Source organism: Pongo pygmaeus, chromosome 14 (genome assembly GCF_028885625.2).
Source record: "Pongo pygmaeus isolate AG05252 chromosome 14, NHGRI_mPonPyg2-v2.0_pri, whole genome shotgun sequence".
NCBI lineage: Eukaryota > Metazoa > Chordata > Mammalia > Primates > Hominidae > Pongo > Pongo pygmaeus.
Genome location: NC_072387.2, coordinates 43739613 through 43759036, shown reverse-complemented (window position 1 = coordinate 43759036; position 19424 = coordinate 43739613). Strand labels below are relative to the sequence as shown.

The following is a 19424-nucleotide window of genomic DNA, read 5'->3' as shown; positions in this document are numbered from 1 at the left end:
AGATCCAAGAGAGGGGCTGGGAAACATCTGTAAAGGATAAGATAGTAAACATTTTTAAGCTTTAGGCCATATTGTCTCTGTTCCAACTATTTAACTCAGTCACAGTAATGTGAAAGCAGTGATAGGCAATGCATAAGCAAATGAGTGTGGCTGTATTCCAATAACCTTATGTACAAAGCTGGTGGCAGAATGATTTGGCCCATGGTCCACAGTTTATAGACAATCTCAGTTTCCACTCTAAGACATGGAAAGAAAAAAGCAAGCAAACGTGATGTAAATAGAAAGGAGTAATAAGAGCAGAATGCACATAACAGAAAACAAAAAAATTCTAAAAATATTAATGAACACAGTATCATTTTTTGGGGGAAATCATAATATTGAAAAGCAATAGCTATTTTGATAATGAAAAAATGAGAAAAAACAAAAATTAACAAAATCTGAAATGAAAGAGGGAACATCATTAGAGATCATGCTTATATTTTAAAATATTAATAATAAAAATTTAAAAATTACAAATAATTTATGGCAATAAATCCAACAACTTAGATAAGATGGGTAAATTCATTGAAGACAAAAATAACAAAACAGATACAAAAATAAATATACTATCTGGATACCCATTTATCAATTAAAAAAACTGAATCTATAATTTAAATTTTCCCAGAAAGAAAATTCCAGGCAGAAATGGCTCTACTGAATTCTCAAACATTTTAGGATAAATAATACTAAAGCTACAAGTGAGATTATCTCATGCACAGAAAATAATAAGGAAATTACAGAAAATGTTAGATCGATTATGCGAGTTTAGAAAGTTCTAAACAACTTACCAAGTTTACTAAAAGTAAGTGGCAAGATTATAAAATATAAAATCAATATATAAAAATCAATACACTAATACAAAATTGTCCCCATTTTTCAGTTTTATTGAGGTAAAATGGACATATGCAATCATTGATTTGCTATTTTTTAAGATAAATTAATTTGCATTTCCTATAATTTCATAAAAATGGAATCATACACTGTGTACTCTTTTTTGTCTGGCTTCTAACTCCCAATTGGAAATTTAGAGCAGAAAATCTAATATAATATCATCAAACACATGAAAATTTAGAAAAACATAAAAATTTAATAAGACATAAAAATAAGTACAAGAGTTTTACAATGAAAACTACAATAAGTTGCAGAAAAAAATTAAAGATCCCAATGAATGACAATTTCAAAAGTTTGAATACTCAGTATTACGATGAAGAGTCTCTTCAAATTTAAAGGTTCAACAGAGTTGTAATTAAAATTTCAGCAGAATTTCTTTTTTTGTTGCTTTAGAATTGACAAGTCACTTCTAAAATTTATATGAAAATGCAAATTAACCCAGAAAAGTAGAAGCAATTTTAAAAAACAATAGTTAGAGGACTTATATTACATCACCTCTTTCAAAACTTAATATAAAGCTATGATACAGGAAGATAGTGCAGTAGTGACATATAGTTCATGGGACAGAATGGAGTCTAGAAATAGATCTACACATAGGTGGTCAATTGATTTTAAATCAATTCCAAGGTAACTGAATGGTACTGAAACATTAACAGACCCAAATCCCAACCTTTAGCTCACCACAGACACAAAAACTAAGTCAAAACAGATCAGAAACCTAATAAAGATAAAACTACAAAACTTTTATTTTAGAAGAAAATATAGTAGAATATCTACATGACTTTGTGGTAGGTAAAGATTTCTTATGATTTACAAATGGCACAAATCATAAAAGACAAAACTATTTGAGACAATGAACTTTGTCAAATTAGAAACTTTTTTATTAATACTTTTAAGAAAATAAAAATATGTACAACAAAGTGGAACAAAAAATTCTAGACGGCATGTTTCTCACAAAGGACATATACGAAGAATATATAAAGAACTCATATCTCAAGAAAAATTTTAAAAGATAGCAAGGGATTTCAATGGTCCATAAGCATATGCAAAAAAGAATACTCACCATCATTAATCAATAGGAAAGAAAACATAAAACCAAATGAGATACGGTTACCCACCCATTATAAAGTCTTAAAAAGACTGACAATACCAAGCGCTGACAAGAATATGGAAAAAATAGGACTACACATTGCTGACAGTAATATAAAATGATACAACTACTTTGCACAATAGCTCAGCAGTTTCTCATATGGTTAAGCATACACTCACTACCCAACCAGAATTTTTCTCCTAGTGTTCAGCCATAAGAAATGAAAATTTATGTCCACACCAAGACGTGTTTTCAAATATCCATAGAATCATTATTTATAACTACAACAAAATGGGAAAACCCAGATGGCTATCAACAGGTGAAAAGAAGAGTAGATTATTAATAGCCATATAATGGGATAATACCTACCAATAAAAAGGAATAGACTACTCATAAACAAAAAGACATCGATAAATCACAGATCATTAGGATAAATGAAAGAAGACAGACACTAAAAATAGTATGTACTGTCGATTCCATCTACGTGAAAACCTTGAAAAGGCAAATCTAATTCACAATGTTAAAAAGCATTTCGGTGTTTCCCTGGGGCAGAGATGGGAGCGAATAACAAACAGGGCACACAGAACTTTCAGGGTGATGGGTATATTCTACATCTTGATTTTGGTGGTGGTTATGTGGATGCATAAACTAATCAAAACTCATCAAAATGTACGCTCAAAATGAGTGTTTTTTTGTTGAGTTTAAACAATATAAACAAATAGTTTCAATGAAGTTTATCTGAAAACTTCAGGAAAACAGAAACATATACAAAATATTCAATTCCTAAGAATAAATCAATTTAGAAAAATGTAAGACTTCTACATAGAAAACTAAAAATCATTACTGAAAAAAATAAGAACACCTAAGGAAATGGTAGGAATATATGATAATCACAGTTTGTTAGTTACAGATTGAAAGAGACCTATATAGCCCCAGTTGCAATAGATCCAAATACTCCATTACTTATGAAAACCCCAGCAGGTTGTTTTTAAAATGGATATTGACAAACTAATATCCATTATATATCCAAAATATAAATATAATTCTAAATATAAATATAAATGCAAAGCATCAAGAATAGCTCAGACTTTCTTGAGGAAAAATAACAGGGTGAGAAGATCTTACTCAACTCAATATTTATTAAACCTAAGGCTAATTAAGATGGTATGACTTAAAGACAGACAAAGAGATGAGGCAGAGCTGTTTGCTAAACCATAATCAAGTGTATATGAAAAACTAATTTGTGACAAAAGTGACAGAACACAGGGAAAAGAAGTGTCTTTCAAATAAATGGTGCTGGGTCATCTTCATATACCTATTATTCCTACCTCATTATAGTCACAAAAAATTCCAAATAGATTACACATCTAAATACAAAAAGCAAAGGATAAAGCATCCAGAAGGCAAGACAGGGAAAATGTAGACAAAGCATTTACAACACCAAAAGGACTTATAAACCAAAAAATTATAAAGTGAATTTAATTAAAATTTACAACTTCTGTTGATCAAAATAGACCATATTGATAATGATAAGAAAAGCCAGAAAATGGAAGAAGATATATGTATGGCATATAATCTACATATGTATGTATGTATGTATAATATACATATGTATAATCTACATATATATGTATGGCATATAATCCACATATGTACGTATGTATGTATGTATAACATACATATGTATAATCTACATATATATGTATGGCATATAATCCACATATGTATGGCATATAATCTTTCAAAAAATTAATAAGAAAAAGACAAAAAAAAGCCCACAATTTAAAAAAATGGACTACAGACTTCAACAGGCAAATCAAAAGAAGAAAACAAAAGACCAATGTATTTAAAAAGTGCTCAACCTCATTTATCATCAGGAGAATGCAAACTAAAAATACAATGGAATGCCACTATACTTCCACCAAAATGGCTAAAATGACAGAGACTAAATACTAAGTCCTAACAAAGATATGAAGCAACAAGACCTCTCATAATCTGCTGCTGAGTTAGTAAACTAGTACAACCACTTTTGAAAACCATTTGGCATTATCTAGTAAAACTGAACATATACAAACACTACGAATCAACAATTACACTCCAAATTATCTAACAAATATGCATATTAATGTGTAGTACACACACGTAATAGTAGTATACTCATAGTAATTATAAGTGGCCTTATCTATATAGCAGTATTATTTGTAATAACTAAGAAATGGAAAATTTCAAATGGCCATCATCAGTAAAATGAATTAATAAATTATGGTATAGACACATAAATAAATAAAAGGAGAATAAATGAATAAACTCTTGTTATATGCAACAATAGTAGATGAATCTCATAAAAATAATGTTGAACAAAAGAAGCCAGAGACAAAGAAATACATATGATGTACTTACATTTACATAAAATTCAAAAAGGACAAAACTAGCTTAGTATTAAAAGTCAGGGTAAGGAATTGGAAGAAAAGCAAGAACAGTGACTGGGAAAAAAGTGCAAAGTAGGCGTTCCTGGTGTACAGTCTATTTGTTGACTTGGTTGATGATGAGTGTGTTCATTCTTTCAATAAGCTTTTATATTCTATATTTGTGTTATACTTCTATAAAAACTGTGAATACATACACGTGTGTGCACGTGTGTGTGTGTATACGTATACACAATCTTACTCCAAGAATGAGGGCCAGTCTCTTCTAGGAATGGTCTTTAATCATGACAGATAAGGTAATGTTTGCTTATTCAAGTTCCAATGATGTTATATATAACATTGTAGATTTATTTTGAAAGTTACTTAGTTAAGTTAGTTTATTTATTTATTTATTTATTTGAGACGCAGTCCCACTCTGTCACCCAGGCTGGAGTGCAGCGGTGCGATCTCGGCTCACTGCAACCTCTGCCTCCCAGGTTCAAGTGATTCTCCTGCCCTAGCCTCCCTCCCGAGTGTCTGGGATTACAGGCGTGCACCACCACACCCTGCTAAGCTTTGTATTTTTAGTAAAGACAAGGTTTCACCATGTTTTCCAGGCTGGTCTCCAACTTCTGGCCTCAAGTGATCTGCCCTCCTAGGCCTTCCAAAGTGCTGGGATTACAGGCGTGAGCCACCACGCCTAGCCTGAAAGTTTATATTTTGAACTTTTTATCACCCCCCAAAGATGCCCAATTTTATCACGTTACCATTTGTACATGTTTTAACCTTTACTGGAAATAGTAACATGCACTAAATGACAGTGAATTACCATACACTATACAACAGTAAACATTTTAAAATCACTGAAGATCTCTGCTTAGATCAAAATATATCACAGATTTTTACATAATAACTAGCCAAAAATATCAGAATTGTGAAATGTAATCACAAAATAATTAACCTTCACTCTCAAGAACTCTTTCTATATTTTTGTATTTTTGTGTACTGTTTCACTACATTTAAAAAGAGTTAAAATGAATAAAAACAAGTAGTCATGCATACCTCATATTTTCAGCTGAATCTTCTGGCATTGGAGCAACAGTTTGTACAGCTGGAAGGTTTTTGCTGGTAGCACCATTCACAAAACTAGAAGAGGAGGAAGAGGAGGAGGACCCTGAATCCACGGCACCTGTTCCCAAAATAATAATTTTTAGCCTTAAACATAAATTTATTTAAAAACATTTTAATTACACCATTACTATCTGATTTTGAAAGAATTACTCATCAGAATTTCAAAACCGAATTTGACAATTAATCATTTGGCCATTAGTAAGTATGCTAATAAATATAATTTCATATAACAGATGTTGCATTGAAATCTAATTGATTTATTTACATTAACAAAACTACGTACTACAAATAGGGTATAAATAAAAAAATCAACAAATGAAAAATTTTTTCGATAAAATGATGCTGATAAACCAATGCAAATTTATTTGTGAAAAACTTATCTTTTTATAGCTACATTGTAACATTTTTGGTTTTCATCATTTAAGACATAGTTTGGAGTGAACTATCTGAGCATCAATTTGTGGCACTGCAGCATCTAATGTTTCTTTTGATAAGATCACTGCTTAAGAAGGGCTATAATGAGTTACATTAGTATCTGATCTTAAAATAATGAGTCTTCCCTCAATGATATAAAGATGCTATTTTAGTAAAGACTTTTCTATCATACGCCACGTAAGTATACTAAATAGCTGCGGAGTTGAGGGACATCTAGTGTTCCTAAATATTATCATCTTATACTAATTCCCATAAAACTGAATTGCTTACTGGGATTTCCACTATAACATTTTATAGCACCTATGTGCCAATATTTGAAATGAACAGTATGCCCAGTTTAGCTGTTGGCTCACAATTTATACATATACACACACATATTTTTAAGAAGTTTATCACTTACATTTTTATTTCTCATTGTAATATTATATACTTCATACTATCATCAAATCTCTTGCTACCATCACTTTCCATATTCATTATTAATTCTTAAAATAGAAATTAAAAAGAAAACATCATGACTTGTCTCATATAAAAATACAAAAGGTGATTTCATTTTGCATTTACCTAACTCCTAACAAGAATAAGGACTTTATTCATATTTTTAAAACCTTTACACTTTTGAAGTATACACTTTAGTAAAAGAAAAACGGTTTTACTCCTATTTCTAGAAAGCTGAATGAGTATAAAGAATGAAAGTCTAATACTGGAAAGACTTTAAAGTCTTCAGACAAGCCAGATAGAAATATCTATTTATAATACAGGTAAACAATAGATAGTCTATTCTTTGACACAATGCCATTAATGACATTTATTTGCCAATATAAATATTCTTAATAGAGTACATTCTACTTACTACAACCCCATAAATGTGTTGTTCATGGTATGTCAGACTCAGGTGGTATGATAAACAAGATAGATACAGAAAGCACAAAAAAGAGCTATGAAATTAATAAAAATGGGAAGAATCTAAGTAATGATAATAAATGGAAAAGTTCAAGGCTATACAGTTTGGAGAAGAGAAGACTACTATAGTCAGGGAAGAAAAGTCAGGGATCATCTTGCGCTGTATAAATACCTAAAATGGAATCACAAAGATTTGGGTAAGGATTTATTTAGCTAATAATCAACAGGAACATTTCTGGAAATTTACAAAAAAAAAAAAAGGTTATTTTAGGCAGACTTTTAATATTTGTAATGATTTGAAATTTTTTGTTCCTAGATTCATTAGGAATTTGTTGGGCAATGAATTGGATCAAATTATAAGCTATGTATATGAATTAATTCAACGTCAAACAATGGTTCTTATTCACATGCACTTTTTATCAAGTTGAGGCGCTTGCATATCGTCAAGGTTCTTAGGGGAGCTCTGCCTCCCTTAGGGGATTTAGCAAAGAATATATGTTAGAACTCAACCAATCATGTCCCCAAATCTGCTTTCTGTCACTAACATTTTTAGTACATCTTGATATTCTTGATGCATTTTACTGATTTTTACATATCCAACTTCAGGGTTCAAATTATCTTTTGCTTCTGCTCCCCAAATATCTTTCAGTAATCTGATTTCACTCTGAAAATAAACAGCACTGCTTTGAGAAGACTCAAAACCAATACTGTCCTCTAAAATGACCACTAAAAAATGCACTCTACAACTATAGACAAATTCTAAAAAGTCATAACATAAAATATAACCTTCTTAAAAATTAAGATAATCTTAAATGATTAGGGTATTTTAACTTTTAAGATCAAATAAGCAGAAAAATGATATAGAAAACATAAAAAGATGAGTATCACAAAAATATATAAGGACAATACCTGTTGTATTAATCATACTTTTTGGTGTAGCTCCAGTAGCAGCAAATATATTAGAGGTACTGCCTGTTGGCAGCCCACTTCCAGCAGTAGTGGCTCCCACAGTGGTTACAGCTAAACTACCTGGAGGTGGTTTCTTTACAGGCACCACAACACTCCTGCAAAGAAATGAAGGATTGAAAATAACAAACATGAGGTTGAAGATGAATTATAATCCCGCTGCAACAAATATACACAGTCAACATCGAATTTCTCCCTCTTTCTTCTTTTAATTAAAAAAAAATTTTAAACTCCTTAGTCCAGCTTTGTCAGTGGAAAGGATATGGACATTAAGGATATATTATAAAGTGTGTTGCCTAATTGATTTGGCCAACATTTTTCTAGACTTTGGAGTCTGCAAACCTTTCTTAAGATGGCATGTGGCCTGTGATCATAAATCTGAGAATATTAAGAAATTTGTGCTAAAGTTAGGAGATTTTGCCTAGGCACATAGAATTTTTGGCAAAATATACATAAAAAATGTCCATCTTACCCATATCACATTCTCCATGTTTAAAATATTCATAAATATGTAAAAACATAAAACATCTGAATGCCAAATTCTTTTTTTGTTTTTTGATTTTTAGTTTGTTGGTTTTTTTGAGACAGAGTTTCACTCTGTCACCCAGGCAGAGCACGGTGGTGCCATCTCGGCTCACTACAACCTCTGCCTCCTGGGTTCAAGTGATTCTCCTGTGTCAGCCTCCCAAGTAGCTGGGATTACAGCTACGTGCCACCACACCCAGGTAATTTTTGTATTTTTAGTAGAGACAGGGTTTCACTCTGTTGGTCAGGCTGGTCTCAAACTCCTGACCTCAGGTGATCCATCCACTTGGCCTCCCAAAGTGCTGGGATTACAGGCGTGAGCCACCGTGCCCAGCCTTTAAATGCCAAATTCTAAAGCTTCTTCATAGTAAAGCTGAAAATTAAACCAAGGAATAATAAATAACATCTAAGGTCATAATAAGGTTATGCTTTATTTTTCTGAACAAAATTGAGTTGCTTTTATAGTAGGAATATTATTATAATGAAAGAGAACGGAGATGATAGAGAGACATTTGGTTAGAAGTTTATTTAGCTTTTGAGCCTTGGTTTCTTTAACAGAGGAGTTCAACATTTCCCCAGGTTTCTTTAACGTATTTTAAGTGTATTTCATTTAAAAATTTCTGAATTTGACATTGTGTTAAGGTTAAATGACAAATAAATATGGATATTAGTCAATTTTTAAAAATGTATAAAGAAACTACTTCTCTAACTTAATAAATATCTAAACTTCTTGCAGTAAAGATTCATTCTTCTCAAAGTTTATAGCACTGCAAACTTCATTTAACAAATATCTTCCAAACCTTACTCAACCATCATTGAATTTATTCATCTACAAATAGATGTATGATCTATTTTAATCAAATGTAATGCTTGGAAACTGGTAACTGACAGTACTAAAATATCCAACTTGATTTACATCTTTTTAATGCATCTCTATTTTATACTTACTCAATGAAAAAAATCTACCTAAAGAAAACTACATCAATGGTCCTTTCTCAAATAAGTCTGTTGCTTAAACTTCCTTAATGTCAACACTTTTTTTCCACAAATAAGTGGTTTTGTTATCATCCTCAGTGACTTCTTTAATGTTAATAATCTAAATTTGTAATAATTGTTATTCTTAATTTTAGAAATACTTAAAATATTTTGTGTGACCAAAGGTATTATAATCTTCAATGGTTTTACTCATGCCAAAAAATTTCTTCACTATCTCCTTCTAGGTACTTTCTTCTTTTCTCTTTAAGCATGTTGGTGTCAAATTCTTTAGATTCAATCTTTAACTCTCAACTATCTATCTAATTATCTAAAGCACACATTATGCTTTCAATTCCCATATTGGCAAGTCCTCATCTAATGTCTTCGTTTATTTCATTGAGAGGTAGTGTGACATTGCAGAAAAGAATATAAGATGTGGACTATATTTCAAAACTAAGGCTTGAAAACTGGACCACTCTCAAACTGTATGATCTTACATTTTTTTTGAGTGTAAAATCGTAAGACTAATGCTACCTCCTTCACACACAATTGGGGATTAAATGAGATCATATTTAAATGGACTTTGTCAATTATGAAGTGTATTATAAATGTTAATAATCATTACCACTGTCTAAAGTGAAATATATTTTTTGTCTATGGGATATAAGGCATCTACTTATAATGATCTACATAAAAATCAATAGAAAAAAGGAACATGCCAACATTTGGGGTTTGTTATCAAAATTCTCCTCTAAACTTATAAAATAATGTGAGATGTACTATTTCATTGACTCTCCAGCAAGAAAACAAAACCATCAACTGTTGATTTGAAGAGAAGTCATTAGTGAAAGTATAATGCTCTTTTTTCTGCATCTCTCATGATTTTTTTTAGGACAAACAGCAGACACAAAGATGCTTATTTATGGATAAAGAATCATGAGCTAATTAACAGTGCTATGAGATGAATTTGCAGAAGGTAGAAAAACTATTACTATAAATTTCTGATCTGTTGATCATTACTAACTTTGAGCAAAAGCTCTCTGTAACAGACTGGTATCTTGTCTAATGCAGAAGCTATGAGAAATATATTAGGAAAAATAAGTTATAAGAGCGAGAGAAAAAAATCTCTAAATCCCGTAATTATGACTTATAAGTAAAATATAGAAAGGTTAAATGCCTACTAAAAAATCTGAAAGCACTGAATTAATAGCAATTGATGTGAAAGCCTCCAGACATTTCATTGCTGGCAAACTCAGCAGAGTTTGATAGTATGGCACAGAATTCTAACCCTACAGACCCGGGTTAGAATTCTACCTTCAGCAGTTACTACATGGTATTGAGCACATAGATCTCTCTAAGCTTCATTCTCCTCCCCATTAAAATGAGATGCATAATGGTAATATTATCATAAACTTAAGACTGCTATAAAGATTGTTATAAAAGGGTGCAATAAGATTGTTATAAAGATAAAAGGAGGTAACCCATATAAAGTACTTAGCACAGTCCATGGAATATTCTCAGCAGCCAATACATTTTAGCTATTATGAGTATTGCTATGGCTCCCAAAAGTGCTGATATAGTCTGGGTCTATATCAGCAAAAATACCCAGACTGAAAGAAGCAATAATCCTCATATACTCTGCCATTGTCATATCTCATATGTGTAGTTTTAGGCACTATATTTCAAGAATAATGACAAACAGAATGATGTCCCTAAGAGAACAGTTAGGATGACAGTTGATCTGGAAAACAAGTCATGTGAGGAAAAGCTGAAAGGACAGAAAATTACAGTAAAAGGGTGAGAAAAAGTTACAGCAATTTTAAAAATCTGAAAGTCTGATAAGAAAACAAAATGAAACTTCCATGTACCTCAGAATACCAAATTAGGACCAACAAGAAGAAAAAAATCTCTGATAATTTTTATGAATTCCAGTTTCTAATCACTGATGTGTTCAAATGGCTGAGATGACCAAGTTACAAGGGTTTAGTTGAGAGAAGCAGGAACCTGTATTTGACCGATTTCTCTGATCTTTTTCTGCATCTACAACATCATGAGTTTGTAAGAACTATTTCCGCTTTGATTCAGATGGCCAAACTGTTTATCTAGGATTAAAGGACTGCACGTTCTTGTCCTTAATATTACCCCTTCCCTTTTATCTCAAACCATTCTCTTTCTTAGCAATCAATCTTACAATTAATTTGAAAGTCCACACCAACCAATATGTGTTGATAACAAATTAATTATCTTTTAAAATGTTACTTGGTATTAGCAACTATTTATATATGAGAGTAAAAATTTTCAACTCTTACAAAATATTCTATCAGATTGTTACACAACGTTTCACACTGGCTATCTATTCCATCTACACCAAAAAAAGTCTTACCTAGAAGTCTAGGTACCTACTGTGGGTAACCTATTTAGGGTACATAAATACACTAAAATATATACAAATTTTGGTGGTAAAAACATTTTCTTTGGAGTGAACATATAGTTTTTAATGAATTTCAAAAGCATACATAGCCACAAAAAGGTTAAGAGCCATTGAACTAAACTATTCAGGTATTATGCTCTTCTTCTTTTAGATATGCTATTCATCCTGACAGATACCATGAATCCTCTACTCCAGTGGTCCCCAAAGCTTTTGGCACTAGTGACTGATATGGTTTGGCTGTGTCCCCACCCAAATCTCAACTTTAATTGTATCTCCCAGACTTCCCACATGTTGTGGGAGGGACCTAGGGGCAGGTAATTGAATCACGAGGGCCGGTCTTTCCTGTGTTATTCTTGTGATAGTGAATAAGTCTCATGAGACCTGATGGCTTTATCAGGGGTTTCCACTTCTGCTGCTTCTTCATTTTCTCTTGCTACCACCATGGAAGAAGTGCCTTTCACTCCTGCCATGATTCTGAGGCCTCCCCAGCCATGTGGAACTGTAAGTCTAATTAAACCTTTTTTTCCTTCCCAGTCTTTGGTATGTCTTTATCAGCAGTGTGAAAACAAACTAATACAGTGACAGATCATCAGGCATTAGATTATCATAAGGAGTACTTAACCTTGATCCCTCGCATGCACAGTTCACAGTAGGGTTTGTACTCCTAGAAGAATCCAATGCCACCACTGATCTGACAGGAAACAGAGCTCAGGCAGTAATGCGAGCAATGGGGAGCAGCTGTAAATGCAGATGAAGCTTTGTTTACTTGCCCACTGCTTACCTCCTGCTGTCTGGTTCCTAACAGGCCACAGACCGGTACCAGTCCATGGCCCAGGGGTGGGGGCCCCTGCTCTATTCTACATATTCTTTGCCAATTGAATTTTTAAAAAATCTCGATACTATGCTTTCCACACAATTTCAAACTTCTATCACACATCTTTAAGACTCTTAACTACAAGAAAGTGGATAATTCTTTTATACTACATAGAATCTACACACACCACAAGGTTGTAAAAGTTATCATCAAAATGGGACAAGCTAGGACATATTTCAATCTAATTCACTTGATAAAATATTTCATTAATGATTATATGATTTTAATAAATTGACTGATAAGTAATACATGTAAGTGTGAATTCTTCCATCATTGAATTTATCCTGTCTCAAAGCTAGATGTGATATATTCACTCATTCATTCAACAAATATTTATTGAGCATTGCAATGTGTGTGGAACTGATGTAAGTTCTGGAGATATAGCAATATATAGAATAAAATCCCTGCTCTCATGGCACTGACATTTCAATACAGAGATATAGCAAATACAATAACATAAATGAGTAAATATAGTATATCAGATGTTAAGTGCTGTAAGAAAAATAAAGCATAGATAAGAAGAAGGAATAATGTTGAAAGGGTGGCTCAGAGAAGATTGACAAAAAATGGTAGTATTTGAGAGAACACTGAAAGGGGTGAAAGAATAAGCCAGGAGGCTATCTAGAGAAGAGCATCACAGGCAGAAGTAACAGTACAAAGGCTAGTGTGACAAGAGAACACTGGGTGACATGGAGAGCTGTAAGAGATGAGATAAGCAAGAGGGCTGAGCTCACAGGGCCTTGTAGTCCACCGTATAGATGCTGGCTTTTATTCAGAGAGGGATGAGAAACCATGAAGGCTTATGCACAGAAGAAGGATATAACCTTAGGTTATAATAGGACTACTCTGGCTGCTATGTCACGGATAGTCTTAGGAGGGACAATGGTTACTGTGGAGAATGGCTAGGAGACTACAATAATACAAACAAGAAATGATGGTGGTTTGGAGTGGAATAGCAAAGTAAAATCTGGTGAGAAATGATTCAAATTTTGGCAATATTAAGAAGGCAGAGCAAATAAGATTTAAATAAGAACTGGATGTGGACATGAGAGTAAAGTCAAGGATTATGCAAAAAAACTTGCCTTAAGTAACAGAAAGGACAAGCTGCCATTAACTAAGATAGGGAAGAATGTGGTTGGAGCAGCTTTCTTATACTAATTTTTTATACCTCTTTTTAATCATCCAAATAGCAATGTTGAATAAGCAATTGGATAGATGAGTCTCTAGTTTAGAAAAGAGGTTCAAACTAAGATATAAATATAAGAGTCATCAGCATACAGATGCTATTTAACGCCAGGAGAGTGGATGAGATGGCCAAAGAAGTGAATGCAAAGGGACAGGAAAAGTGGTATAAGGATAGAGTATTGGCAGTCTCCATTAAACAGTTCAGTAAATTTTGTAAAAACAGGGATACTATCTTATCTGTGTACATCATGGTTTATCCTAAGTACAAACAGAGATACTGAAGATAAGAAAGAGCTTTTAAACAGTGACTCATTAAGGCAAGTGAGTTTTATAATTATTCATGGCACACTATAAGAATCTCTTTCTTTCTGTTCCCTTCTACTGTTTGAGCACTAACAGGGGATTACACTAAGTTTGGGAGACACAAGACAAATAATACATGCCCCATGCCCTGGGGCATATTCTTTAGATACTTTAAGGAATATGACAGACAAACTGACAATGCAATATATTTCAATAATTGACCTGGTCAGAGTTATGCCCAGGACCTTTCAGGAACACAGGCTGTGCACAATCAAGGAAGAGTGGGCTGAAATGAAATGGATCAATAGAAATTAACCAAGTAGGAAAAAGTGCATACAAAAATTTAATAGTAAAAACCTAGCAAGACAAAGAGACATGAAAAAACAAGGTAGGTTAAAGGAATTGCTTTAGATACTTCTGGCTGGTGAAAGGTGTGGACTTTCTATTCCAAACTAAAATAATCCTCCATTATTATATAAATAACAAGAATTATTTCAGAATTTTCATCAGCTTCACACTTTAGAAAAATGTCTATGGCATAAATGTAAAAGACAAATTTGGGGTGAGAGAGGAAACATGGAAATAGTGAGGGCAGTTAGGAAGTAACAGAAAGAATCCACCTTAGAGATGCTGAGGGGCTAATGTAATTTGAGAATGGAGATGCACCTTTTCTGGGATTCAAATCTTTTAGCCAAGCTCAAAAATATCTATCTGTTGCTTTGGGGGACTAACAATAAGCCCATTTCATTTAAATAGGATTTTGGAAATTTATGAGACTTTTTAGAAATCACGTAGCTTTATACCATATTATATGGGTTGGGAAACTGAGTTCCAGAGAGCCAAAAAGAATGGATCAAGGTCCTGGAACAAATTAAAGAGAGACCAACTATTAATATCTAGTTCCCCTAATTTCCAGATTATCACTCTCTAACTAGGATGTGGATGTTAAATATATATCTTGAAAGAAAAAGTTGAAACTTAAAAGAGAAAAATAATTTGTTACTGATTCTAGGATAACATGACAATTTACTTCAGTTCATCAGAAATCACAAGGTGAATGCTCTCATGATGTTATCTATCATGCTTCCTTATTTTGTAAAATATTTGAGAATTGCAATATAAAAAATATGTTTAAGAAACAATAAAGAATCTCATTAAATCACCTATTAATGAGAGATACTTTATTCAGCTCACTGAACTTTATTCAGCTATCTATAAATGCCAGGAGAGACAAAATCAACAACATTGGGGAAATGAGGACACAAACATGCTCAGTCAAAACTGAATCTTCTGGCAATTGACCTTAAAATATATACTCAGGGCACTTGCAGCATAATAAAAGCAGAAATTACAGTGGCTAGATGTAGAAAATTTCAATTGTAAAGGCTGGAAGATGAATAATCAATTTGGCTTATGTTTATTTGTTCATCTTTTAAGTGATATGGTCAAAATACTTTTTTTAAAAAAATAGAAAGTAATAAGAACAAATTGAAGCCCTCAGAAGTAATTATAATTTTTCATAGTTACTTAATTCTAACTTTAAATAAATCAACGTAAGAAGACCTCATTAACTCTACTCAACATTTTAAAAAATATTTACCCTGAAATTTCATCCTTACCACTAATATCAATATTAGAATACTAATGAAACTAAAGAGAAAATACCTAGCTTAAGCTTATACTTCATGGTTAATAATATGAAGTCTATCTAAATTGCTTTTTTGGCCCTATATTATTTACAAAATAGATTTTTCTTTTTCAGAGAATTAAACACTGGGAAGCAAGGATACTAAAATTTTGAGGAAAAAATACCTACTAGTTTCCCTGAATATATCAAACCCAGTAATTTGAGTACAGGAGGTTTGCAAAATCTGAAAAAGTGAAGTGTAAGTTTGATGTGTGTTAGCCAAAGAAGCAACACAATTATAAGCTTTGTGTGATATCCCACACTTAAAACAATTTTTAAAAACATACTAACAGTTAAAAATGTATGAGAAGCACATTGCCCTCTGTTTTTTTTTTTTTGTCTTTTGTTCAAACTAAGTGGGATCTCTGGAAATCCTAGGAAGTTAAAACTGAACCAAAACATAGATATATATATACCAAACTCTCAAAAGATAAAAAACATGCAGATATATAAGATTAAATTTTTAGTTTAAAAGATAAGTAAACGGTTAATTGGTGGCTTTAGATAAAAGCATTACTCCAAAGTAAAAGTTACACAGTACATGAAAAATAATAGCTCAATTAAAACATTTTATAAACCATCGATAAATATAGTAATCTATCCAAAGAGATAGTATTGTTGGAGAACTTGGCAACCTGATTTAAGAATTCTAAAATGAGATTATTAAGCTTTTCTGTTAAAAATAAAACCATCATAAATATTTCTCTCTGCTTCACAGTAACAGAACTTTGAAAATATTGTTATAGTTTTATGATTGTATTTCCTATTTACATACAGTGTTTGCTCATTATAGAACAGTACTAGAGGATCTCTAGCATTTTAATACTTCATGAGTACACATCTGTTCGGAATCACTGAGTATAATCAAAGATATATATTTAATCTGCACAGATGACTGAAGGAAATAGAAAAAGAATCAGTACTTTCCATATATGTAGAGAACATTTATGTAATATTTCATAATCTGCTGAAATATGTAATAGTAAAGAAAAAAGGCTTATTTTAATTAAGTCTAAATGTTTCTAAGAATTTGATGTTGCAATTTTTTATTACAAACTTCAAAACACTGAAATTCACCAATGCGCCATCCTAAGGGGTGAGATACACTCGATGTAGAACACAAGTTAACATAACTCAAATTATCCCAGTTGTTCTAGGAAATTATTTCCAAATTTAAAATCCAGGATAAGTATAAGGAATTCATTGTTAGCATGTCTGCAATATAACCAATAAAAAACTGGTTAACAAAAGTAAAATCCTACATGAATTCTACTGAGACTGTACAATATTATTAGGAGTATGATTTAGTTACAAAGAAGCAACCAACTGAGTTTATATCTACTTTTCAACTAAAGATTAAAATGAAAAATACATTATTGGTAAAGTAAGACCCATGATAGATTCTGTGTTTGGAATCGGTAGCATTCAGGACTTTCATTCTAAAGCCTGTCATCCTGGATCTCATTTTCAACGAATTCGATCTGATGTTAAAAGACATGTCATAACTTGGATTTCAGACTTTAGTGCTTCAGAAATATGTTTATATACCTCATAATGTAATTATAGCTACCTTAAGACAGATAAGGCAAATGGTAGCAATACCCTGGAAGTATAATTGAAAAATGCACTGGTCCAGAAGCACTTGTGGGGATGATGTCTCTGAAAAGCTGCTCAAGGCTTCAGAGTTTGAAGTTAAATTTTTGATGTTGTCACTCTCAATCTATTGAATGGCTGACAGACAATCAAACCCGTCTGGCTGGCTGGCAGCTCATTTTGCTGGCAGGTGGCAAACAATTAGACACACCAATTTGTGCCTCCTGATGACATTAAAGCATGAAACTAAGTTGTATGCAGGGCCTAGTGATTTGTGTGAAAGCATTTCAAAAATAATACTCTCTGCCGTGGCAACTCATTTCAAACTGCCACCTCCCATTATGGCTTTGAGCAGTGAAGACGACAGACTTGAGTTACGTGCAGTGCAAGGCCGCTTCTGTTCAATCCGTCATCAGCGCCCCCTGAGACCTCAATCCCCTCCTTTCATCAATATCACCTCATCATTTACATTTGATAGTACTTGAGCTACTGCATATATTAACTACACTAGAGACTCTTTTCCTAAAAAGAATTGAAATATGCTTTGTGCTCTTCCATTTCATTTGTACTTATGCAATTTAGAATAATAAGTCCACTCCTACTGCGTTTTGTACAAATGCTATAGGAACATATAGAAAGCTGTATTTTTCTTAAAGCAATATTCTCAAAAGTATAATAAATTTTGAGTAGCTAAGAATATTGGCACTCAGGTGACTGCTTTTTAAAGTTTTAATTAAAAAACTCATTCTAACAACAATCCAAATTAAAACAAAAAATTTTACTTAATGTTTATTTCATTGGATTTTCATATGTAAATCACAATAATCATCTGTATTTATTGGTTTGTATTTTACCAACATTTAAAGATATAATTTAAAATTAACTAGAATACAAAACTTAAATTACTATATATTACCTTATAGGCTTATAGAAATACACAAGTACATATACTTACATGCATATGTTTATACAAACTAATAAACACACATACAGGCATATCGTGAAAACATAAACCAAATATGTGAAAAGGTGAAATAAATGTGAAACATCATAAGGAACACCCAGGGAACATCACTGTATGAATGAACATCCAAACATAATATTAATACCAAAATACCAAAAAAAGAAAAATATTTCTTACATTTTATAGTCCTACCATTTTTTACTTTTTAAAATTTTGACACATTTTATCTATTATAGCAATTATTTGCAAACATCTTCTTACTACTAAGTTCATAGAAGATAAAACTAAGTTTATTCATATTTATATTCTACATGATAACCAGTGCCACTTACATTTTCCACAACAGATTTTCAAGACATATCTGTAAAACACTGGCAAAAGTGTTGACAGGCAAAGTTTAAATTATATTGTGTATTAAAAGGGTAATTCGGCCAGGCGCGGTGGCGCACACCTGTAATCCCAGCACTTTGGGAGGCCAAGGCGGGTGGATTATGAGGTCAGAGTTCAAGACCAGCCTGGCAAAGATGTTGAAACCCCGTCTCTACTAAAAATACAAAAATTAGCCAGGCGTGGTGGCAGGTGCTACTCAGGAGGCTGAGACAGAGAACTGCTGGAACCCAGGAGGTGGAGGTTGCAGTGAGCTGAGATCGCACCACTGCACTCTAGCCTGGGTGACAGAGCGAGACTCCAGCTCAAAAAAAAAAAAAAAAAAAAAAGGGTATTCATCCAAACTGAAATGACTATACTGCCACATCCTCTACCCCTAAACTAAAATGTTACTTAGAACAAAGCAGTCTGGCTACTTTAAAGAAAACAATATGGAATAGATATTATTTTTTGACTACATATTTTGACATTTCCATTTAGAAACATTTTATTTCCTAATTTGATCTTGTCTTTCTAAAACAAAAAAACACTTGCTTGTCAATCACCTCATACATATATATAAATTTTTTGTATGAAAAGATGTTTTAAAACATCAATAACAATGATTTACTTTAAAAGGTAAGCCATCACATTTTTTAGT

The 19424-nt window shown here is 32.4% G+C and overlaps 1 protein-coding gene across 8 annotated transcripts in view; it reads right to left on the bottom strand.

Annotated features, from left to right (window-relative positions):
* Positions 1-19424, bottom strand: part of NBEA (neurobeachin) — a 754643-nt gene that overhangs the window by 467297 nt on the left and 267922 nt on the right. For 6 of the 8 annotated variants that reach the window (XM_054446222.2, XM_063650755.1, XM_063650757.1 and 3 more), the window contains 2 exons: positions 7804-7958; positions 5488-5614 (listed from right to left, as the gene is read on the bottom strand). In XM_054446222.2, coding sequence (XP_054302197.1) covers positions 5488-5614; positions 7804-7958 — 282 coding nt within the window. The remainder of the gene's footprint in view (positions 1-5487; positions 5615-7803; positions 7959-19424) is intronic. The other 2 variants (XM_063650756.1, XM_063650759.1) reach the window with 1 other exon arrangement.